The following is a 26,200-nucleotide window of genomic DNA, read 5'->3' as shown; positions in this document are numbered from 1 at the left end:
TTCATTCTCTGTGAACTCTAACATTCACGCTGTAGTCTATTCATTCTCTGTGAACTCTAACATTCACATTGTGGTCTATTCATTCTCTGTGAAATCTAACATTCACATTGTGGTCTATTCATTCTCTGTGAAATCTAACATTCACGCTGTGGTCTATTCATTCTCTGTGAAATCTAACATTCACATTGTGGTCTATTCATTCTCTGTGAAATCTAACATTCACGCTGTGGTCTATTCATTCTCTGTGAACTCTAACATTCACGCTGTGGTCTATTCACTCTCTATGAACTCTAACATTCACGCTGTGGTCTATTCACTCTCTGTGAACTCTAACATTCACGCTGTGGTCTATTCATTCTCTGTGAAATCTAACATTCACATTGTGGTCTATTCATTCTCTGTGAAATCTAACATTCACGCTGTGGTCTATTCATTCTCTGTGAAATCTAACATTCACATTGTGGTCTATTCATTCTCTGTGAAATCTAACATTCACGCTGTAGTCTATTCATTCTCTGTGAACTCTAACATTCACGCTGTGGTCTATTCACTCTCTATGAAATCTAATATTCACGCTGTGGTCTATTCATTCTCTGTGAAATCTAATATTCACACTGTGGTTTACTTGCAGACGTTTGTGGCAATCGCGAAGAAGTTCTCAAAGTTCACAATATTCCGATTTTCAGCTACAAACTCTTTGTTCATCTTCAGTCCAGTTAACCCATTCAGGAAGTTCTGTATCCAAGTGATTAGTAACCAGTGGTTTGACCTCATTATACTCCTCACCATTCTCATCAACTGTATAATGATGATCGTCAAGACTCCAACCAATAAGGATGTCATACTCACCTTCAACGTCTTAGAGTAAGTTACTGTCATGCTCTAGGCTATTGTCAGAATTTCAGCTATTAGGATACTAAAAGTGTGTACTTTACGCCCGGTGTATACTTAATACCTGGTGTATACTTAACACCCGGTGTATACTTTACACCCGGTGTATACTTTACACCCGGTGTATACTTCACACCCGGTGTATACTTTACACCCGGTGCGTACATTACACCCGGTGTGTACATTACACCCGGTGTGTACATTACAGCCAGTGTAAACTTCACATCTTGTATATGCTTCACACTTGGCGAATGCTCGCGGGCATCTGAGCATACACTGGGCGTATTCAGTTTTAAAATTTGGTCAAGTATTCACCTACAATCACTGCAAATTACAAGTAAATATGTGTCGACACGCGATGTAAAATTTGGAAAAATATTTGTCCACACCAAAAGCCATTTTCCATATACAATCCTCGAAGTTCCACAAAATATTGTAGTTCTTTAAATGAAACTAGGAAGGCTGATAAAAGGGAAACGTAAACAAATGAAAACAATCTGTTTATAAGTTAGCGTGAGTTACTACCTTTACCACCTGAAAACACACGTAAGGTAGGCCTACATGTACTACACATAGAGTACATGTACTACACATAGGGTACATGTACTACACATAGAGTACATGTACTACACATAGGGTACACATACACACATAGGGTACCTGTACTACACATAGGTTACATGTACTACACATAGGGTTCATGTACTACACATAGGGTACACATAAACACATAGGGTACATGTACTACACATAGGGTTCATGTGCTACACGTCTGTTTGAGTGTTTGTAAGGTCAAGGTTGAGTAATAATTAAAACCTTTACAAGCGCTACTTTATTTATGTAGTATTTTATGTACCATTTAGTTTTGCGCATACTCTTATATAACATATTTGTTATTTAGTGCTACCACCAGTATCTGTTATGGAGTTATTGTGGATTTTGGGCTATAGAGTTACAGTGCGCCCTTGGGTTACGATGACCGTGTTATACGATTTTTTGGTTCAAACAAAATATTGTTTGCCATGCGAAATCAACAGAAAATTTTCCCAAATTGGAATTTGACAGTCGATGTGCTGATTACGTCAGAATAAGAAATATGCCGATATACTATTTGCCAAAATCATTCTAACAACGAATGAAAGAAATACTTTGCACGATCAGTGATTGCTCAGTGTTATTTGTTATTAATTATCGTGGAAAAGAAGCCGGAGACAGATAGGTGATAAAATTTTAGCTATGAAAAAGTTGAAGTTCGGTAAAATAGTTGAAAACGCATACTAATACTTAGATTTTAGTATGTGTATTTAACACCCGCGCTTGACCCCATAGGTCAAGTATTAGCCTAATTAATGACTCTATAAATAGCTACGCAGTTTTGTCAAGCTAAGCTTAGCAGCAATCGTTCGGAACGAACGTTGGCACACTGAGACTGCTGAAATCGAAATAAAAACGACCGAAGCGTGAAAATGTTTATAATGTAATAGCCATCGATATTCTAATACGCATTATTCGCAAGTGCTGTTTCCATTATTCGCAAGCACGATGGATTCGATAAAGTTTTGCGGTTCACAAAACTTGCTTAGCTTGCGGATTTATGCCGTTTCCATGACGTGGATGGCTTGCGGATTGGCTCAAATTTGCGAATTATGCGCATCATGGAAACATAGTGAGTGTTGAAATGAGAGAGGGGGAGGGAGAAGGAGAGGGAGAAGGAGAGGGAGGGAGTGGGAAGGAGAGGGAGAGAAAGGGAGAGAGAGGGAGAGAAAGAGAAAGGGAGGGAGGAGGGAGAGAGAGAGGGAGAGAGAGAGAGTGAACATAGTATCTCTTTAAGGCTTTGTGAGAGGGATTCCGGCAAATAGCATATCAGCATCTTTTTTATTCCGACGTATTCAGCTCATTGACTGCCAAATTTTAACATAGAGAAAAATGTTTGCTCATGTCCTATGGCAAAAAAAATCATATGCTGAGGCAAAAAATATCATGTTTCACAAGGCGAACAAACTGTGTAACAGGGTAATCGTAAACCGGAAGGGGGTGGGCGGGTCTGCACTGTACTACTTATCTGATGCGTGTAAAAGTGGACTTTGGTTACGATATATCTCGTGATTTTTCACTTTATCCGGGAAGAGCTGGTCTCCGTTAACCACAACAAGTTAGGTATAGCTGTGTCTGTCCCTATAGTGCAGTGCGACTGCCTGTATATTCTGATAAACTTGTTTAGGCTGATGAAATCTAATAGCAGCTCATTAATGATAATTATGTCTATAGGTGTGCTTGAAAAGTTTAGTATCCTCCTATGGCGCCTTACAGTGCCTCGACGTTGCGTGTTCACAACTCGAGTTGTAACTCGAGTTCATCAAAACCCAAGCCGAGTTCTTTCAACAGCAACTCGAGTTCAACAACTCGGCTTGAGAACATCACATCTCATCGTTTCATTTTCTCTAGTTATATGGAATTTTTTTTGGTCCATCATTAAACGCCGTTGAAATAATTTCTATGTTCATTTTCTGTGTTCATTCAGTTTCTTGTCTGGTTCTAGAGAGATAACTCTTTTTTCATTTGAAAAAGAAGTTGCCCGGCTCCCACATAGATTGTTTTTTAGTTTGCTTTTTACATTCTACAATTGTTTTTGTCTCGTTATATTTATAGAAATAAGTATGCGCAAATATCGCCAATATATATAATTTAAATGTGTCTATATATTTAAATTAATATTATTAAATTTCTGTAAATGTTCTGTAAATGGGACACCCCAATTACTCACTTTGCTCGTTTTACAAACCCGTGTTAGTTTTGCGTATAACACAACTCGAGTTCATCAAAAACCCAGGCCGAGTTGTACAACTCGAGTTGCGAACACGCAACGCACTGTAAGGCGCCATAATCCTCCAGCCTAGATGCTTGTAGGTATCTGGCTACAGGAAATCAACATCTCCATCGTGATACCCTGCTTGGTAGCCATTTCTTGCAGTAGTAGAATTATTTAAACTACATGTATGTGCTGAAACTATGTTTTGGCATTTATCAGAACCTGAATCCGTTACAGAGCGAGTCTCGTGTTTATCCTCCTGGTCGAGTGGAGGTAGGAAAAGCTGTCGCTCATCTCCTGTCTAACTTTAATTGTGCGTTGTCCATTTAGAAACCTGACCTGAGTTAGTAAATTTATTCAAATGTAGTAAAGAGCTAAAAATATGCTCAGGGATTGTATAGGTCAAGACAAGCTCATTCATATGCTGACGCATATGCAGTAACAGGCAGGAAGTAGAAGTCCTTATCCGGATGACCGTTCACCTTAAGCACTGCATATTGACCAGTTTTAAAACTGAGAAAGATTATCAAATTAGAAGGTCGGCTTACAAGATTAAAACTATAATCTCACACAAATGTAACCATGTAACAATACTTGCGTGTCATATGCACATGTACTTGCAGCACATATCTCTACATCCAGTCGTTCAGGCAGCTACAGTTATCAGACTACAGTAACTAAAGTCAACTTTCACCATTTGCTGTTCAATATTTTCAATTTAGTTTAAATTACACACAACATTGTCACTTCTAGATGAGCATGTTGTGTCTACTTTAGGTGCTGCAGTTTTCATTTACAATCATCTAATAATTAGACTTTCTGATTGGTTGAGCCCGGTCATATGAACTTTTTCTGCAAGTTTTTTATGTTAGTAATAAAAATGACAAAGTTTGCTTGAATGAATCTGGAATTTTTGTGTGACACTGTTTTGTTTTTGAAAATTCATTACATTAAATGATTAAACATTTTGCTTATCTGCAAGTATTTTATGCCATCATCGCCATAATTGTCATAATTGCCATAATTGTTACGGTTACACAATGCTAAATTGTCAAATGTAATATTGTTGAGGCTTGTTAATATCTTGGCTCATTAAAAACAAATAATTGCTCAAAGATGAAATGGTCATGCAAAACTATCCCTATGGCAGCACAAACCATCATTTTATATTCTATCTGCAAGTAATTATATTCCATCTGCAAGTAATTATATTTCATCTGCAGGTAATTAATATTTGGTTATGTTTGTTATTAAAATGTTTTTACTGCGTGCAAAATAATCAATATTTCCAAAAGTAAATTATTTAGACCGGCTCTGGCCCTTACCTACCGCCATTCAAGAAAGTCTTTATCATAAGAAAAATGAATGGCCGGCTGTGGCAGCAGCTGTAAGCATCTTCTATGAACAACAAATTAATTTAACTTCAGCTGGCTTCAACTGCTTGAGCTCAGAATATCTGTTTGCTAGAACAGATTTGCTGGCTCTGGAGAGTCAGCAAATCAGAGGCAGCAATTAAGTCTTATTCTAACTCCAGTTAATTGAAATTTTAATTTATTAGGTGATTCAGCATTCATTAGGTGCAATGAGGAGTCTGTGCAATCAACTTTGGAACTTAGCCGGAGAGCTCTAAATTACACCTTGCAGTAGTGCTGGGCACGGGTACTTCTTGGCCAACGGGTTTAGACTCGTCTCCTTCTATTCGGGTTTTTCGAGTATTGGGTAACTAGTAGTGCTGGGCACGAGTACTTCTTGCCTACGGGTTTTTCGGGTATCGGGTTTGTTGATACGGATTTTATGTCTACTGCTTACCGTACTAGTTTTTCGGCTAAAGGGGACAACTCCATACAATTAATATATCATTTTTAATGGACACAATCTAGGAGCAAAACCTAGTGCAATATCCATGTAGCTAAAATGTGTTCATTATATGCGATGCACCTTACCTTCAGGCTCTTGTTCTATATACTTAATTTGCAATTAATAGTGAAAAAACTTGTTTTCGTTTCATAACTACAAAGATTCTGATGGTATAAACTAAAGCTTCAAACAGACAATGAAGGGTAAGAATGTACTAAAAATACACTGCTCTACACCATATTCAGTTGGGCAATTGACATTGACGAAATTATAATACCTGCAAAGACACGATTGCAAAGTAGTGAACGCGAAAATTTTCTACCATGTAAGATTAATGAACAGTTACTTTATAGACAAAGCATGCGTTATAATTTTACTAACATTTTAAAAAACATAAACCCCATAAAAATCTCAGCTATGGGATTTGTTTGACAGAGATGCCAGGTTTGTGGATAAAAAACATAGTTGATTAACTTTGGCAGGCTTTAGGCTATTTCGTCTGGCTGTGATAATGTTCCCAGCGGTTGAAAACAGTCTTTCACTAGCAACACTCGAAGCTTGAATGCACAAATATTTCTTAGCAAGGTTTGCGAGGCAAGGAAAGGAAGTTTCATGCTGGCTCCACCAAGTCAAAGGGTCAGAGTCTTTTTCCGCCACTGTCGGTAGACTTGTATATAATGAAACTTCGTTGCTAAGCCGGTCAACGCTGGCAGTAGTGAGAGCCGGCGGAGTAGTGAGAGCATTAAGATACGCTCCCCAACTTTTACATTTTGCTAAAGCAGTACAGCTGGTGGTGGCAGACTCTAGTGTGATTGTTTCTCTAGCCAAATCCTCTCCTGTTGGTATTAAATGGGTGTGCTTTTTATCGGCTGAAAGCACTTTCCTCACAGCACACTCTTGCTCAAGAAAGCGATTGATCATCGCAAACTTTGAGCACCATCTCGTAGGGCATTCGTTTAGCAAATGATGTTTTGGCAGATGGAGTTCTTCTTGAGCAGCCTCTAGAAGACGACTCTTCTTATGCGAGTGAGCAAAGTGTGTCGCCACCTTTTGACAGCTTGAAATGGCTTTATCTATTGCCTTGTCATCCTTCAGTCCATTTACAACTGCTAGGTTAAGGCGGTGACCAAAACATGATATTCTGGTCCAACCTGTAATGCAATGCAAACAATCACAACTAGGTATACTAGTCAGCATTCACTGTACTTGTGTGCTTATCAAGGATTGAATGTGAACCAATTTATTTACCGAACTTTTCGGACTATTAACCGCACCCCTATTTAAGCCGCATCTGCTTATTTTTCAAAAAACCAACAATAAAACAATACATATGCCGCACCTTTGTATAGGTCGCAGAACTCAAGACGGTGTTTTTTAACATGGCAGCAACTTTGCTAATTAAAACGAGACAGTGTCGTTAGGCACTGTTCCGTATAAACCCGCGCTTTTTAACCCAGCGCCTAACAGAACAGTACCGTGAGGCATTGTTTCGTTTTTTTTCACCGCTAAAAGCGCACTAACTGGAGATTCCGGTTAATGCGCCCTAGCGGTGAAAGAAAAACCACAGATTAGCCGCCACCTTATATAAGTGGCATGGCTCAAAACATAAAAAAAAAGTAGTGGCTAATAGTCCGAAAAGTACGGTATAAATGGAAATAGCAGACTAAACATGAACAAAAGACTGCGTTTTGTCAATCTATATATATAGCGGCTATAATTGTTTAACTGCTATTACAAGAAATTTTTGACAATCAAGAGGGCGAATTTTGGGGTCACAAACAATAAAATTTAGTGTGAAATTAGTTACTTCCATCTCTGCATTCTCGCTAGCAGCATTATCAGTGTAAATAGCAGTCAGCTTAGCCTCGTCCAGCCCCCAGTCTTCAATTACCCCGATGATGCCAGCTTTTAGGTTTTCAGAGGTATGATCTTCAGGGGCATGTAAAACCTAGCAAAATACAGTCAAACATGGATAACTCGTCCACGGATAGCTCGAACACATGGTTAATTCGAACATTTCCTTTGGTCCGTTCCCACGTAATGATAAATTGCTATAGATAACTCGAACTCAACACTGTTAATTCGAACTGTTTTTTTGCCCAACGGCTACCGAAACGGTTGTTATCGCTTTAGAAAATCACTTTATTCAAAGCCATAGAGGTAAACTTCATCTTTTCGTAGTTCATAAGCGTCGTTATTACCACCATCGGCAAAATATTTTTGTCAACGACTTTTCTAAAAGTTTGGTGAAATTTGATTTATACTGCGATACGATGAATGACACGGGCTAGCCGGGTCACGCGCGCAAGGATTTTCGCCACGCACATACAAAACAAAAATCACATGTTGTTTTGTATGTGCGTGGCAAAAATCCTTGAGTGCGTGACCCGGCTAGCCCGTGATGAATAGTTTTCCGACGTTGATTCCGTGTTGAATCAACGTTGGAATGTTGAATGTTTAAAACGTCTTAAAAAATGTTGTAATTAAACGTATACGTTGTCTGAGCTACAAAAAACTATTCATCGTTTGACCTAAACACAGAATACGTGTGTACATTCAATAAGTATCTATTAAAAAAGCGTGAGTGATATAGAATGTACCGTAAAACCTCGTAAAACTTCTAATTGAACTGCCTCGGAGTGTTGCTCTTAACGAATCCCAGGTAAAGTAAGGTAATCTTTGCATAAACTTCAAGAAAAATCGGCAAAATTGATCGTGGCTAAAACGCTCAAAAGAAAAAGATGTCTTTTCTTTTGAGCATTTCAACAACGATCAAGTTTTGCCAATGTCAATCTGAAAAACGTCCTGGCAATAACATCACCTCAAACAACAAACCAATCTCAAATGATAGAAAAATCTCTATACTTTTCGATAAAAACGTTTTAAACTTTACATTAGAATCATTTAATTTGAAACAAGCCATTTGTGCTTTTGATTTATATTATAGTTTGTATATGTACATGTATCTACTAATAAATGAGTAAATACATGGACTTGTGACAGTGCTCTGATAACTTGAACGCTCTGATAATTCGAACACTTTTGCACGGTCCCTTGAAGTTCGAGTTATCCATGTTTGACTGTATAATAATTTACGATGTGTTCTTTAAATTATGGGATTGCCACTTTCAGTCATTTGATTTGAAAGTGTAACACTTTTCACTCGAGCTTTTCTTGCTAAAACTATCATAATGCATCACTCTATTGTTGAGATAAATGCATCACTCTATTGTTGAGATAAATGCATCACTCTATTGTTGAGATAAATGCATCACTCTATTGTTGAGATAAATGCATCACTCTATTGTTGAGATAAATGCATCACTCTATTGTTGAGATAAATGCATCACTCTATTGTTGAGATAAAATATAAAATTTGGTGTTGAGTAGGATTAAGATTTACTGAAGGTTACTTTTGTTCAGCTAAACTACTAAAAATACGCCTAACCAATACAAGAACATCACTGAAAATTAATTTTTATTAGCAATGAAATCCGAAATTCCTAAGCAAATGCATATCCCAATTATAGCTAACACGTGTAAAATTTTGTTAGTTGGTTTTTTACTGAGGTTAGTTTTAAAAAAACTTATTTTAATAACGCTACCAATTCGCAATGTGATGCCGCATATTGGTGTTGAAACATAACTGCAAGCACCTTGATTTAAGCTTCCAGTCAGATATAAAATGAATGGTAAACCCACAGTAAGGTGCCCTAGTGCGTAAGCTCTACATGTCCGTAGTAGCAGCATAAAACTGAGCAGTGGTAACCTCCTGCTTAATGGTGCCATACACAATGTCATACAACTCAGAGATGGCTGAGCGACTGAATTGATGTCGACTTGGAATGGAATACCTAGCAAACATGGAAAATCAAAACTAATTGCAAACAACATGGCATTCACTGGTGCGAACTAATAATGATAAATGCTAATGTAAGGCCAAAACACATTTTCTGATTTCTATATTGATCTTAATGTTATGTAACTGCTAAGTTACATCGGCAGAGAAAAGCAACATAAATAATTAAATAAAAAATACATTATGGCTGCAAACGTTCCCATATCAAGTAGTATTCATATAATTATAATATGCCACTATTCATGAAAAATGGTCACACACAACAACAGTTTTATCAATCTATAAATATTACATGTATAGCTACCAAACACTAATGTTCACAGAACTGGCTTGTGGTGGAATTACATGAAGCTTAACATAATATGTTTTACTTTCATACCTTCTATCAAACTAAGCAATCATTGCTTTGAAACCTTCTTTTTCAACAGCATATGCTGGAACACCATCTTTACAAATATAGTGAGTTATTGCAGAAGTCAGTGAATTGCACAAAAGGCATCTAACTGTCTCCATGCCATCAACAATAGCAATGCTATCTTTCGCGAAAAATTTCCAAACATCGAACATATTTTAAAATTTACATATTAAAATATTTGTGAAATTTTGTAAAATTTACATATTTTACAAATTTACATTTTAAAATTCTATTCAATTTATTGATTATTTTTACTAGTTTCTATCGATTGTTACTCAAGCGCTTAGTCTTAGCAGGCGCGTGGCTAAACAGTGCTCATTGAGCAGGCGCAATATACCGGGTTTTTGTTCACACTACTCGACAGATCCGTGTACTATAACCCGAACTCGAAAGTAAAAACCCGAACCCGGGAAACCGAATTACTCGAAATTGCTATTACCCGATACTCGAGAGAAGACAAACTCGCGAGTTCAACGGGTATTAGTACCCGCGCCCAGCACTACCCTGCAGCATTGCTTACCTCCCAGCGTTGGTTACCTCGTTCTTTTCAACCACTTATATTGTGTGCCCTTAACTGATCAATAGTAGTCCATACAGGTCAATAATTAGGCCTGTTAACTAGTCAGCGCTGCCACCAAGGCGTGACAGTGAATTTTATGTTTATCAAAGTGACCTATTTATCCTATGTAGCGCTCGTGTATTCTTGGAAATGTGAAGATTCATCCTATATAGCGCTTGTGTATTCATGGAAATGTGAAGATTTATCCTATGTAGCGCTCATTCATGGAAATGTGAAGATTCATCCTATGTAGCACTCGTGTATTCATGGAAATGTGAAGATTTATCCTATGTAGCACTCCTGTATTCGTGGAAATGTGAGAAATAACAAAGACTCTTTGAAGAACCCTTGTAACGTATCCACTAACCAATAGCCTAGGATTGGCTAGTGGATACGCAGCTTTAAAAGTATTACCTGCTGCAAGTGACGCCGCGTTGATATTTAAGATCATGCGTTACAATTTCTGTTATGACTGTTCATATCCATTTGCTATAATAAAATATTAACTTAACATATTTACTATGTAAGACAAAAGACTTTTAAGAAACTTATCACTGTTGAATTTTATAATGCAAATAACCTTAAAAATGAATGACTAGCATGCCAAGTCAATGACAATAAACAACGACAGCCAAGTTGACATTTTCTCAGCGGTTTTATAGCTATGAACCTGTTTTCTTTTTTGACCCAATCATGAACAAGACTTTATAAAATTTTGCTGTTTAAAAGCCCTCTGCAATCAGTTCTGGAATAGTAACAGCGACGAAGTATATGGAAATGTAAAAGGTGAATTTTGATTGAGACTGTTTGATACCGACAGGCTGTGTTCATCTCATTCATATTTTTATGAACTTACAAAACAAAATTAAGAATTATCACCTACGAAAGGCAAAGATTATCAGCTTTATTACGTGGCAATAGCCATTAATTGATGTCTTTAAGAGCTTTCAATTGCTAAACGGAAATTCTCTTGAAGATATCCAAGCGAGTCACAACCGCGTTGCACGCATTGGCACATTTACTGAGCGAACGAGTTACGCTGGTAATTATCCTACAAGGAAAAACTTGTAATAGAAATAGAACAGATTATAGATTGACAACAATTATTATACAAACAGAAATTAACTAAATATATGCTTTTGTTTTGAACTTTTACTATTGCTAGAATTTGATTTAAGTGGGGCACTCATTGAGTTTCAGAATGGTCATTAGTATTTCTTTCCTTGTGTAGTAATATTGCAGGAATAGCTGATATTTGGCACATAATCATGGCAGTTGGTTGCTTCATCGCTTCCGTGTGTGTGCGTGTGTGTGTGTGTGTGTGTGTGTGTGTGTGTGGCTTTCATTTCCGCTCATTTCATATGAAATTGGCTGTCTCTTTTGCTGCAGCACTGAGTAAACACTAGCAACGCTCTTTTCTCATATTCACATGCCTAACCGGCCAGCCAAAATATAATAATTTTGGGTATCCTTAGCAAAGATATTATCTATGCAAATGAGGTAATATTCGTAAAATAGCTCAGCATTGCAAGTATTCAAAACAATTTGCTTTGCAAGTCCTTCAATGGCCAGCCTTGCCATAGCAGAATATTTCAGCTTAAAATTTTAAGGGTTTGTTCATGATAAATGATTTTTTCCATCTATCCCAGCACATTTAATCTTTGTCGGCTAATTCAAGTGCTGCAAATCTAGGTCAAATCTAAGTCAAACAAAGCTGGTTGTCAAAATTTAGGTCAGATTGGATGGCAGCGATGTTATTAGATGCACCTACTTATATGAATATATGAATTGCGACTAAACACAACTGTCCTACCTGTCACACCTGTCCTACCTGTCACACCTGTCCTACCTGTCACACCTTTCCTACCTGTCACACCTGTCCTACCTGTCACACTTGTCCTACCTGTCACACCTGTCCTACCTGTCACACCTGTCACACTTGTCCTACCTGTCACACCTGTCACACCTGTACTACCTGTCCTACCTGTTACACCTGTCCAGGGGTAGCTAAGGTCTAACATATCATCTGTCAGACTCACAAATGACATACTAAACTAAAAAACTCATGTTTCCGTTCCTTCCATAAATATTTTAGGTACACATTTCAAGGGGTCTACACGCTAGAGTTGGTATTCAAAGTTGTCTCGAGGGGATTCATGCTCAACCGATTCACATACCTGCGAGACGGATGGAATTGGCTAGATTTTGCCGTAGTAATATTGGCGTATGTGACAATATTACTTGACGAACTTCAGCTCGGGGATGTCAATCTTACGGGTTTACGAGCTTTTCGTGTGCTCAGAGCCCTGAAAAGTATCTCAGTTGTGCCAGGTACGATCTTACTCTCAACTACCACCTTTTACCATGAGCAGTTTGATCCATGGCCTCCTTTTCCCAAGAGCTTGGGATAGCCACTCAAATAGCCCAGCTATGAATGGCTAGAGGCAGGTATGGTAAAGCGCTTTCTGCCCAGCCTGTTATGACAGATATATAAGATGGTGAAGTGGCTGATAAAGATCTCTTTCTGTTCAGTTGAATTTAAATTCTCGAAATTTATTTAAAATAGCCTAAATACTTCATCATTATTTGTTTAAAAATAAATGCTTATTCAGTTCCTTGATAATGATCAAAAAAATAACATTCGCTTTTCTGAAGACTTTATAAAAACATTTCGTGTGCCGATAAAGAATGTCTGTTTTTGGCTTTATTATGTCATATCTATTTATATCTCATATCATATTGTGTCATGTTTCTGTATTGAACGACGGTATTGCGCGGTGGTATTGCGCGGCGGTATTGCGCGGCGGTATTGCACGGCTGTATTGCACGACAGTATTGCGTGGCTGTATTGCACGGCAGTATTGCACGGCAGTATTGCATGGCAGCGTTAAACAAATTCTGCTGATCTCTCTTGTTTGAATAAAAAGAAAGATAAATGCTAGTTAAAACAGCACCAATTTTATACCTAATTGCTGCCATGTCAACTTCGTTCATGCAGTTGTGGATTATCATTATGTCTGTCTTGTTGCGCTCTGTATTGCGCTCTCTATTGCGCTTCATTTGTCTTGCAGGCCTGAGAACTATAGTGAATGCTTTGCTCAACTCTTTAAAAATGTTGGCTGAAGTCATCGTGCTGACTCTCTTCTGCATCGCTGTGTTTGCCCTTCTTGCGCTCCAGCTCTACATGGGAGCTCTCCGCTATAAGTGTGTCCAAGATATGGATGTACGTATTCATAAATATTTAATAGTTTTATCTCAGCTTGTATTTGTATTTAGTTGTATTTTTCAAAGACTCGTTGATCTGCTTTCAAATGAGTTGAGTCGCTGAGGAGTGCAGATAATTTGCAGAGACTGTTTCTCATCACACAGTCAGCGAAGTTGTTTCAACGGCTCATTGGATTGGATGCTTGTCTTGCTATAAAAAACTCTTAATTTTTATTAATCTGATCTTGCTCTGATGCTAGGTGTATGCTGATTATATACAGTCAAACCTCTGCTTACAATCGCTTCAACATACAAATTGTTCAAAATATAATGAATAAGTTGAGGAAACACTTTACTCCATGTGCAAACTAATTTTTAATATTTGACATTCAAAGTTTTTCGAGGTACTACAGTTTACAAAGTGAAAGTGACGGGGCTGATGAAATTAATTATGAGACATAAGAAAATGAGTGTGTGTTAGTGTGTCAGTGTGTTAGTGTGTTAGTGCTTTAGTCGCGTCGAGTGTTATTAGTTTTATTACATTTTTCGTTCAAATTAGTCTCTTTAAAAACAATTAACTTTGTCACCTTGAAATAATATTACATTTATATATTCACAAGTTATGCAATAGAAAAACCTAATCTCCGCCCTCATGAGACATATTCAAATCATTAATTTCGTTATGAACGGAGTTATTCTAAAAGATTCAACTCTAACTCAAACATCAATTTTTAATGAAACAAAATTTCAGTCACTAATAAATGTATCCGGTGAAATCATTTCAAGAAATGAATGACAAAATTCTAAAAAGAGAGATTAATTGTAGCTCAGGCTGAGCGTAAATGCTTTAGCCCAATCATACATACGCCTGCAGATAAGATACTAAGCAAAAGTCGGCCTGTGCTCTCACAGAATCATGTGCCAGCTTCATGGATGTCAACAATGAGTAAAGTAGGTCATAGTCGACTATAACTTATGATTGTCCAATTGTTTTATTGCTCTTATCAGCAGGTCTCTGCGTCTCATTTGTTTGCAACTATTACAAGAAGACGGGCCTATTGCCAATTCTATTCTCAAATTCATTGGTTATAAAACGACACAATGTAAAGAATTCCTTGGGAGCATTTCAGCAGCCTACACTGATTGCGCTGAGCAAAGGAGACGACTATAATGTTACTAGCCTCAGGCCTCACAGACTGTTGATCAAATGTTTCTTTTTAGCTCATGCAGTAAATGAATCAGCAGAGCAGTAGCTACATCACTTCTGAATAAATTTAAATAATTTTTTTAAAACATCTTAGTTTCCGAATGTTTGTTTTAAACTCAGTCAAGCACATTTCTGTTTCACGACAGGTTCTATCCGGTCGAATGCAAAAAGGCATCCAGCTACAATCACTCATATGTACTGTGAACATCCATCTAGCTACGATCACTCTTATGTATAGTAAACATCCATCTAGCTACAATCACTCCTGTGTACAGTAAACACCCATCTAGCTATGATCACTCTTATGTACAGTAAACATCCATCTAGCTACGATCACTCCTATGTACAGTAAACATCCATCTAGCTACGATCACTCCTATGTACAGTGAACATCCATCTAGCTACGATCACTCCTATGTACAGTGAACATCCATCTAGCTACGATCATTCCTATGTACAGTAAACATCCATCTAGCTACGATCACTGCTATGTACAGTGAATATCCATTTAGCTACGATCACTCATATGTACAGTGAACATCCATCTAGCTATGATCACTCCTATGTACAGTGAACATCCATCTAGCTAAGATCACTCCTGTGTACAGTGAACATCCATCTATCTACTATCACTCCTATGTACAGTGAACACCCATACAGCTACAGACACTGCTAACATGTGAACTAAGAAAGGGTATCCAAAGGTGCATCATAGAACTAATGAATGTTTCGGTGGAAACACCTTTTTGGAAGAGTGCCAAGAATAGCTATTAATACATGAATTCAAAAAAGTTTTTTAGTAAATTGTTTACTCATCATAAATTTATTTTTCTGCTGTCTGACAGTCCCGCTTTAGTTAAATGTTTATAAATAAATTATGAACAGTCGGCTAAAGCTGTTTATAATTTACCTATAACCTGTGAAAGGACAAGCTCAAGAAAAACTCGAGTGTCCTTTCAATGCAGTAGTAAAATAACATTTAGCTCGGTTGATTTCGTTCAGTTTTTTGCTACTGAAATGATTCTAAACTATCAGTTTTCCAAAAGGTGATTCATAACTCTCACTTATAAGAACATTTATAGCAAAGGCGACATGACAGCACCCAGAATCCTATGTGCTGTTAGGAATATGAGTGGTAGTGTGATAGTGGTGAAATTACTGTTTATCCATTGAATTATTTATTAACTAACTGACCTGATATCATGTATTTTCAGGAACATTTTAGCGTGTGCAACGCAACAATTTCATCCCCTACTAACGCTACACCATGCTTCGCTGATAAGGAAAATTATCGCAAATGGTGGTTGCAACAGGAGGACCATTACGCACTAGACCCGAAAGAAGGAGAGTACATTATCTGCGGAAACATTGCCAATGCCAAGTAATATTTTAACATCTTCTTTGGCACTTTTTCTGGTCCGTTGATGCACTTCAACTTTAACAGTTTATCTACAAGGCTAAGATTAGAGTTAGTGCAGTAGTTTATCTGCAAGGCTATGATTAGAGTTAGTGCAGTAGTTTATCTACAAGGCTATGATTAGAGTTAGTGCAGTAGTTTATCTGCAAGGCTATGATTAGAGTTAGTGCAGTAGTTTGTCTACAAGTCTATGATTAGAGTTAGTGCAGTAGTTTATCTACAAGGCTATGATTAGAGTTAGTGCAGTAGTTTATCTGCAAGGCTATGATTAGAGTTAGTGCAGTAGTTTATCTACAAGTCTATGATTAGAGTTAGTGCAGTAGTTTATCTGCAAGGCTATGATTAGAGTTAGTGCAGTAGTTTGTCTACAAGTCTATGATTAGAGTTAGTGCAGTAGTTTATCTGCAAGGCTATGATTAGAGTTAGTGCAGTAGTTTATCTACAAGGCTATGATTAGAGCTAGTGCAGTAGTTTATCTACAAGGCTATGATTAGAGCTAGTGCAGTAGTTTATCTACAAGGCTATGATTAGAGTTAGTGCAGTAGTTTGTCTACAAGGCTATGATTAGAGTTAGTGCAGTAGTTTATCTGCAAGGCTATGATTAAAGTTAGTGCAGTAGTTTATCTACAAGGCTATGATTAGAGCTAGTGCAGAAGTTTATCTACAAGGCTATGATTAGAGCTAGTGCAGTAGTTTGTCTACAAGGCTATGATTAGAGTTAGTGCAGTAGTTTATCTACAAGGCTATGATTAGAGTTAGTGCAGTAGTTTATCTTCAAGGCTATGATTAGAGTTAGTGCAGTAGTTTATCTACAAGGCTATGATTAGAGTTAGTGCAGTAGTTTATCTACAAGGCTATGATTAGAGCTAGTGCAGTAGTTTATCTACAAGGCTATGATTAGAGTTAGTGCAGTAGTTTATCTACAAGGCTATGATTAGAGTTAGTGCAGTAGTTTATCTACAAGGCTATGATTAGAGTTAGTGCAGTAGTTTATCTACAAGGCTATGATTAGAGCTAGTGCAGTAGTTTATCTACAAGGCTATGATTAGAGTTAGTGCAGTAGTTTATCTACAAGGCTATGATTAGAGTTAGTGCAGTAGTTTATCTACAAGGCTATGATTAGAGTTAGCGCAGTAGTTTATCTACAAGGCTATGATTAGAGTTAGCGCAGTAGTTTATCTACAAGGCTATGATTAGAGTTAGTGCAGTTGTTTATCTACAAGGCTATGATTAGAGTTAGTGCAGTAGTTTATCTACAAGGCTATGATTAGAGTTAGTGCAATAGTTTATCTACAAGGCTATGATTAGAGCTAGTGCAGTAGTTTATCTACAAGGCTATGATTAGAGTTAGTGCAGTAGTTTGTCTACAAGGCTATGATTAGAGTTAGTGCAGTAGTTAGTGCAGTAGTTAAGTGCACTAGTTAAGTGCACTAATGCAGTTATTTTTTACTTTATTATCGTACTTCTGCAATTGTTGCACTAGTATTGTAATATTTTTGTGGCTATATACAAATTATCTTATATGGCTCACTCCTATCAAAATAAATCTTGAGGCAACTAGTAGCCAAAAACCTTCGTGAACTACTAGTAGCTAAGAACTTTTTGAAATGATTAGCAACATTCTTGAAAAATCTTTTGCTTAGATCTTTCTAGAATGACTTGCAGCTAAAGATTTTTACAATGGCTAGTAAGTTAGTGGCTAAGAACCGTTCTAAAACACTGCTACTAGCTGAGGTCCTTTTAGATTGGCCAATAACTGAGAACTTTCTAGATTGGCTAGTGGCTAAGAACATTCTAAAACACTGCTACTAGCTGAGGGCCTTTTAGATTGGCCAATAACTGAGAACTTTCTAGATTGGCTAGTAGCTGAGAACTTTCTAGAATGATTAGTAGTTTCTGCAAATACAGTCAAACATGGATAACTCGAACTTCACGGGACCGAGCGAAAGTGTTCGAATTATCAGAGCGTTCAAGTTATCAGAGCACTGTCACAAGTCCATGTACATGTATTTACTTATTTATTAGTAGATACATGTACATATACAAACTATAATATAAATCAAAAGCACAAATGGCTTGTTTCAAATTAAATGATTCTAATGTAAAGTTTAAAACGTTTTTATCGAAAAGTATAGAGATTTTTCTATCATTTGAGATTGGTTTGTTGTTTGAGGTGATGTTATTGCCAGGACGTTTTTCAGATTGACATTGGCAAAATGATGCAGAGCCACATTTTCTTCTTTTTAGGCTCTGCCTATTTTTGCTCTTACGCAAAAATGGGCAGAGCCTAAAAAGAAAAAAAAGTATATAAGCTATACGAGCACACTCTGCATATGTTCATATGTTTGAATGTGGTTCATTGCCTGTCATACATGTATGCTTATGTATATTTTAAACATGAATCAGTACTTAGAAACATAAAAATGTGCAAGATCTGAGATGGAATCTTGATCGTTGTTGAAATGCTCAAAAGAAAATACATCTTTTTCTTTTGAGCGTTTTACCCACAATCAATTTTGCCGATTTTTCTTGAAGTTTACGCAAAGATTACCTCACTTTACCTCGCTTCTGAAGGGCGATCACTAAGCGGATGTTTGGTATAAATCAAATTTCACCAAACCTTTAGAAAAATCGTTGACAAAAATATTTTGCCGATGGTGGTAATAACGACGCTTATGAATTACGAAAAGTTGAGGTTTACCTCTATGGCTTGAAATAAAGTGATTTTCTAAAGCGATAACTACCGTTTCGGTAGCCGTTGCGAAAAAGCAGTTCGAATTAACAGTGTTGAGTTCGAGTTATCTACAGCAATTTATCATTACGTGGGAACTGACCAAAGAATCCGTTCAAATTAACCATGTGTTCGAGCTATCCGTGGGCGAGTTATCCATGTTTGACTGTATGTTATACCGTCATTGCTGCTAACTCCCAAAATATAGTACGGCCAAATGTTAAGACAATAGCCCTTCATTTTGTTACTGATGCCACTTTAATCACTAGATCATCACTAGCCACCAGCTGGCCTTGCGTTTTGTTTATTAATATTTGTTATTAATATTGGTTATTAATATTGGGTTATTTATAACCTTCCAGAACTTGTCCGATCGGCTCATCTTGTGTACAAGCAGGACCTAATCCAAACTGGGGCTACACTCACTTTGACAATTTTTTGTGGGCTATGCTAAATACCCTCCAACTCGTCACCTTGGACTTCTGGGAAGACACCTATAATAGGGTAAATATATTTGTATTCTTTGTACTAATCTGCCACAAATCTCAGACAGGCTTCATTATTACTGAACTCCCATAATCCTTCATTGCAATTATGATTGGCCTTGAAGAAGGCCTACCTTTTATTGCCATATTCTTAACAAAAAAGTATGACATTGCTTTCTCTCATTTGCATTTAGTGGTCATTATGTAACGACTTGGGGCCTGTTGTCTAGTTTTTCCTGCCATAGAAGCCTAGCGGTAAACTGCTCACTATCGGTCTATCTACACTTCATGTTTGATGGGATTATTTCATGTTAGTGAAAAGAGTTGTCGCATGATCTCTTCATTATTATAAATACTAGTACGATGCCGGTTTAGTGTCCTGTGAGAGATTGGCAGGCGCGCCGATGAAGCGCAAAATGTCAGGAGGTATATGCGCAATACGTAATTCTAAAATCTATAGAGGCGAGGGATGTGGGGCGCTGGGTGGCACTGCTCAATGCTGTTGGTTCAAATCTTGTATGATGCAATTCTTTTTGCCAAACTCCAAAACTGTGGATTTGGACAGACAAAACATACGCGACTCATATATTATAGTTAAGATATATGCATTTTGACCACTTCTGTTTAGTTGTCGTGTGACCCTAAGTTGTGAACTCCTTGGAAGTTTGTAAGTAAAGCTCACGCATCTCTAAAGTAACCTTCAAAAACTCACTTCACTGTTTCATTCATCTCATGCATATGCTGCCATGATAGCGATGTTGGACAATGGAGAACAACAAACGTATATGCTGCCATGATAGCGGTGTTGGACAATGGAGAACAACAAACGTATATGCTGCCATGACAGCGGTGTTGGACAATGGAGAACAACAAACGCGTATGCTGCCATGATAGCGATGTTGGACAATGGAGAACAACAAACGCATATGCTACCATGATAGCGATGTTGGACAATGGAAAACAACAAACGCATATGCTGCCATGATAGCGATGTTGGACAATGGAGAACAACAAATGCATATGCTGCCATGATAACGATGTTGGACAATGGAGAACAACAAACGCATATGCTGCCATGATAGCGATGTTGGACAATGGAGAACAACAAACGCATATGCTACCATGATAGCGATGTTGGACAATGGAGAACAACAAACGCATATGCTACCAAGATAGCGATGTTGGACAATGGAAAACAACAAACGTATATGCTACCATGATAGCGATGTTGGACAATGGAGAACAACAAACGTATATGCTACCATGATAGCGATGTTGGACAATGGAGAACAACAAACGTATATGCTGCCATGATAGCGATGTTAGACAATGGAGAACAACAAACGCATATGCTACCATGATAGCGATGTTAGACAATGGAGAACAACAAACGTATATGCTACCATGATAGCGATGTTTGACAATGGAGAATAACAAATGCATATGCTACCATGATAGCGATGTTGGACAATGGAGAGCAACAAACGCATATGCTACCAAGATAGCGATGTTGGACAATTGAGAAAAACAAACGTATATGCTACCGTGATAGCGATGTTGGACAATGGAGAACAACAAACGCATATGCTACCATGATAGCGATGTTGGACAATGGAGAACAACAAACGCATATGCTGCCATGATAGCGATGTTGGACAATGGAGAACAACAAACGCATATGCTGCCGTGATAGCGATGTTGGACAATGGAGAGCAACAAACGTATATGCTACCATGATAGCGATGTTGGACAATGGAGAACAACAAACGTATATGCTGCCATGATAGCGATGTTGGACAATGGAGAACAACAAATGCATATGCTGCCATGATAGCGATGTTGGACAATGGAGAGCAACAAACGCATATGCTACCAAGATAGCGATGTTGGACAATTGAGAAAAACAAACGTATATGCTGCCATGATAGCGATGTTGGACAATGGAGAACAACAAACGCATATGCTACCATGATAGCGATGTTGGACAATTGAGAACAACAAACGCGTATGCTGCCATGATAGCGATGTTGGACAATGGAGAACAACAGACGCATATGCTACCATGATAGCGATGTTGGACAATTGAGAACAACAAATGCATATGCTACCATGATAGCGATGTTGGACAATGGAGAACAACAAACGCGTATGCTACCATGATAGCGATGTTGGACAATTGAGAAAAACAAACGTATATGCTGCCATGATAGCGATGTTGGACAATGAAGAACAACAAACGCATATGCTACCATGATAGCGATGTTGGACAATGGAGAACAACAAACGCGTATGCTGCCATGATAGCGATGTTGGACAATGGAGAACAACAGACGCATATGCTACCATGATAGTGATGTTGGACAATTGAGAACAACAAACGCATATGCTACCATGATAGCGATGTTGGACAATGGAGAACAACAAACGTATATGCTGCCATGATAGCGATGTTGGACAATGGAGAACAACAAACGCGTATGCTACCATGATAGCGATGTTGAACAATGGAGAACAACAAACGCGTATGCTACCATGATAGCGATGTTGGACAATGGAGAACAACAAACCAAACATTTCATCAGCTGTTTCAGGAAGGCACATTCTACAGCTATCAAACAAAATCATTATTTCTTTCAACTAACCGAAAGTTCTTGAAGACGCTGCGCAACTCTGGAGCTACTAAAAGGAAAATTGAAACCAAGGGAAAAACCATCGTGTTGTGCTTGCTGTTACCTAAGAAGTTGTTGTTAGTAGAGTTTGCCCACTTGCCCTCCCAAATTGTGTCCTTACGTTATGATTTCAAGAATATTGCTAATGCTCTCGTCTGCTTATGAGTAAGCGCAATAGGAGCCTGCACCTGAGCGACTCGTAGGTCGTTAATATAGGTAGCTCAGGCGATGCTTCATCGATTAGCAACTTGATTAGCTCCATTCTATGAAATTCCGATATTTTTTCTAGCCTATTAGAACAGAGAAAAAAATCAATCAGCTCTACTGCTATTTGTTTTTTCTATTCTAGTTTTCCGATCTAGCAAAGATATTTTTATTTCTTTTCCTTGTTTACAATGGCATCAGGCAGAGACAATTCTGACACGACGCACTTTGGTCTTAACTCTCCATTTCACACTTGAAACAAATCTGTATAATTATTATCGATTTCTATCAGTCATATGAGACTAAACCAGAGTTTCCTGTGCGCCCTCATATGATTTTGACTTCCAAAACTCTATCTAGCCTAGTGAAGTGCTTTATGGGAAAAATAAATCAGACCGATTTATTTATGCTTATGCAAGCCGATGATCAAGTGGCAGTATGATGGGGTAGCAGTATGATCGAGTGGCAGTATGATGGGGTAGCAGTATGATGGGGTAGCAGTATGATCGAGTGGCAGTATGATGGGGTAGCAGTATGATCGGGTGGCAGTATGATGGGGTAGCAGTATGATCGAGTGGCAGTATGATGGGGTAGCAGTATGATCAAGTGGCAGTATGATGGGGTAGCAGTATGATCAAGTGGCAGTATGATGGGGTAGCAGTATGATCGAGTGGCAGTATGATGGGGTAGCAGTATGATGGGGTAGCAGTATGATCGAGTGGCAGTATGATGGGGTAGCAGTATGATCGGGTGGCAGTATGATGGGGTAGCAGTATGATCGAGTGGCAGTATGATGGGGTGGCAGTATGAGGGCAATATGATGTACCCCCTGTTTGAAAATTATTCGAAGTTGCTAGCTTAAGTCTATTTTTCAAAACCGGCAGGTCATGTTTTAGCAGCCGCATACAAACGGTAAGCACAGCCATGCGAATATGTGAATGAATACATTATAAATATATGCATGTGTAAGTTATTAGCTATAGAGAGTAATGCTCCCAGCTTATGACCTGTGAGTGATGGTTTGTTGATGTCCTATGAGGTAAGTGTGCAATAGTAGGAGACAGCTAGCCAGCCAGAGTCATGTAATTCAGGCCTAAGAATCTTGCTAGTTTGTTGATAATGTTGATGCAAAATTAAAAATGTGATAATAAATTACAAAAATATATGTACACTCGCTCGTCTGCTAAAGATATCCGCATGCTCTGTTATAGCTACACGCACATCAAGGAAATTATTGTCGATGCACCAATATAAATATAGACGATAATAATAACAAAATAAATATAGATTCATTTTGGAGCGGACTAATTGCAGCAAAGATGTGTTAACTCTATTACACCTTTACTTTCTATGTTTGTTAGCTCTATTGTAAAGCCGTTACTGATACAAACTAGCTGCTGTAGGTTGATCATACCTTTAGTAGCTATACGCTGGCTCCCTTGTAGATTGTCGACGCCAACGGACCATGGAACATCCTTTTCTTCCTCATGGTGGTCCTTCTTGGTTCCTTCTATCTCATCAATCTCATGCTTGCTGTCGTAGCCATGGCTTACGAACAGGAAGCGGATGTTGAGGCCAAGGTGAGTCATCGCATAATGTCTGTTTAACCACTCAATGTCCATGTGTGTAAGTCGACTTTCTCCTTCATCTTGTAATCGTTTTCTCCGTGTCCTTGTTCTTGTGAACTACATGTGTATGTTATCAACTAACTGTTCATTACAGTTATGTCTGTTAACTCTCCTCTCTTTTACCTCACACAGGAGAAACAGGTAAAGGGTTGTGACTGGTGTGCATGCATTCATTGTACCCATTCGCATGTCTAGCATACTATCATCTGACTATCATCTGATAAACTATGTGTATCAGGCTGTGGCAGCAATACAGTGGCAGCAATACAGTGGCAGCTCTACTGCCACTGTATTGCAAATACAGCGTTTCAGCTGGTTTATGAAAAAATATTTATTATGCTGAACAATACTGTGGCTAAAGATGGTTGGATTAGAAACTTTCTTCTACTCTGTTTGATCTATGGGTGATCTATGGGTGATTAAATGGTTTGATCTATGGGTGATCTATGGGTGATCTATGGGTGATTAAATGGTTTGATCTATGGGTGATGTGTTGTTTAAATTATTCACGTCTTCATGTTTACCCTCAACACATGTTATGACTTGCACAAAATTTTAGTAGATTTATCAGAAAGTATCAGTATGTTTTTTATCATTTGCGATTGTTTCGGATGTTTGAGGTGATCTGATTGCCAGGATGTTTCAAAATTAAAATCTACAAAACCTGATCACGGTTAAAGCACCGAGCAGAAAAATACGCGTCGACAGGACATCACTAGTTACTATCATTGCTATAGTTGCTATCATTGCTATAGTTGATACCAGCTATTGCTTTCAAGTTGCAGCATTACACAACTCTATTCTGTCGGTCTTATCGCAACTATAGGCGTCATAATCACAGTTTTGTTGTTATTAATCTTGAAACATCCTGGCAGTCAGATCACCTCAAACATCAAAAATAATCGCAAATGATGGAAAAATAGCATTACTTTATGATAAAATCTACTAAAATACTGTGTAAGTTGATCTTGAAGGTCTACTAGTTGATGTGAGAGGAAGTTTAGAGGAGTGAGAATTGTTTCTCTATATAGTTGTTCTGGTTTATGTATATACCATGTATGTACACTATGTTTGGCAGCGTATCATGTTTAACATTTACCTTTTTTTATTTAGCTTGCTGCTGAAGAAGAAGCGGTAATAAAAAGTTTCTTTTGACGGGCTTTACAAAATAACTGTTGAGAGATTACTTTATTAACATGATAAGGGTTAATAACCTGCTGTGTCATGCCATAGACCCTCAGTCGGCCAGTTTATGTCTGTACTGATACCGTTGCTTTCCCTGTTGTAGTTATCCACGACATTCACGAAAACACCTGTTTACATTGTCAATAGCCGCTGACACCTTCGTATTGGAGTCTAGTTGAATAGACAAACAGTTCAATAATCCAGTTCAATAATGAATTTGTTATTTTGTAAAGCCATTTGAAAGAGCTCCATGGAATATTTCTAACCTATGATTTTGTTGTATTGTTGTGGCCTTACGCTGTTGCATGATCTGTATTGATTTACAATAGCCGCTTTATTTGTTGCGGTTATAGCAATACTCACGCTAGTCTTTGAATGTTGTACGCCTGATTGACGCATACTCAAGCACCATTGCACTTTCTCAATCTTGCCTTCTTCACCAAATGTCTGCGAATACCTAACGCAGACCTCTCGCTGATTGGCTGCTTGTCTTCACGCTTGATTTTTAATACCCGATGAACTCTGGCCATACAATGCTCTACCTATGTATCTATTGTGCCCTATTAGTCGTAGCCTTTTTCTGTGTGGAGTTAGTGATTTGTCGTCTCTCTCTCCATCATGCTGCCTGTGCTTTCAGGAAGAGAAAGCTAAGGCTAAAAGAAAAGAGAATACGGCGGCTCTGTTTGATCCCAAAAAGCTCAAGCAGCAACTTCTGCAAAAGCAGAAAGAGGCGGAGGCTGGTGGCACTAAAGCTAACGGAAATGAATCAAATGCATCTCCCACCAACAACAACAATCATTCCAATGTCAATGGTGAATACTTAAAAATTTTGTTTTGAACGCCTCAGCCGTTGATCTGTTCCGGAGTCTGAGCAAAAAATTTGAGAAATAGTTTTTGTTTCAGAACTGGAACATCTATGAAATAAGCTGAGAAAACCGAGCGACTACATCGCTGACTTCGCTGACTACATGGCTGTATTAGGCTTCATCACTGACTTCGCTGACTAAATGGCTGTATTAGGGTTTAGGCTTCATCGCTGACTTCGCTGGCTACATGGCTGTATTAGGGTTTAGACATCAT

General features: G+C 38.1%; 1 protein-coding gene across 1 annotated transcript in view; it reads left to right on the top strand.

The window, feature by feature from the left end:
- The window catches only part of LOC137394128 (sodium channel protein 1 brain-like), a 76,717-nt gene that overhangs the window by 22,894 nt on the left and 27,623 nt on the right, over positions 1-26,200 (top strand). Inside the window, exons 6-13 of the mRNA XM_068080847.1 lie at positions 12,486-12,721; positions 13,462-13,613; positions 16,016-16,182; positions 19,312-19,453; positions 23,753-23,887; positions 24,068-24,076; positions 25,049-25,069; positions 25,758-25,932. Coding sequence (XP_067936948.1) covers positions 12,486-12,721; positions 13,462-13,613; positions 16,016-16,182; positions 19,312-19,453; positions 23,753-23,887; positions 24,068-24,076; positions 25,049-25,069; positions 25,758-25,932 — 1,037 coding nt within the window. The remainder of the gene's footprint in view (positions 1-12,485; positions 12,722-13,461; positions 13,614-16,015; positions 16,183-19,311; positions 19,454-23,752; positions 23,888-24,067; positions 24,077-25,048; positions 25,070-25,757; positions 25,933-26,200) is intronic.

Source organism: Watersipora subatra, chromosome 4 (assembly GCF_963576615.1).
Source record: "Watersipora subatra chromosome 4, tzWatSuba1.1, whole genome shotgun sequence".
In the NCBI taxonomy this organism is placed as follows: Eukaryota; Metazoa; Bryozoa; class Gymnolaemata; order Cheilostomatida; family Watersiporidae; genus Watersipora; species Watersipora subatra.
The sequence above is the reverse complement of the archived record's forward strand: the minus strand, read 5'-3'. Positions and strand labels throughout refer to the sequence as shown.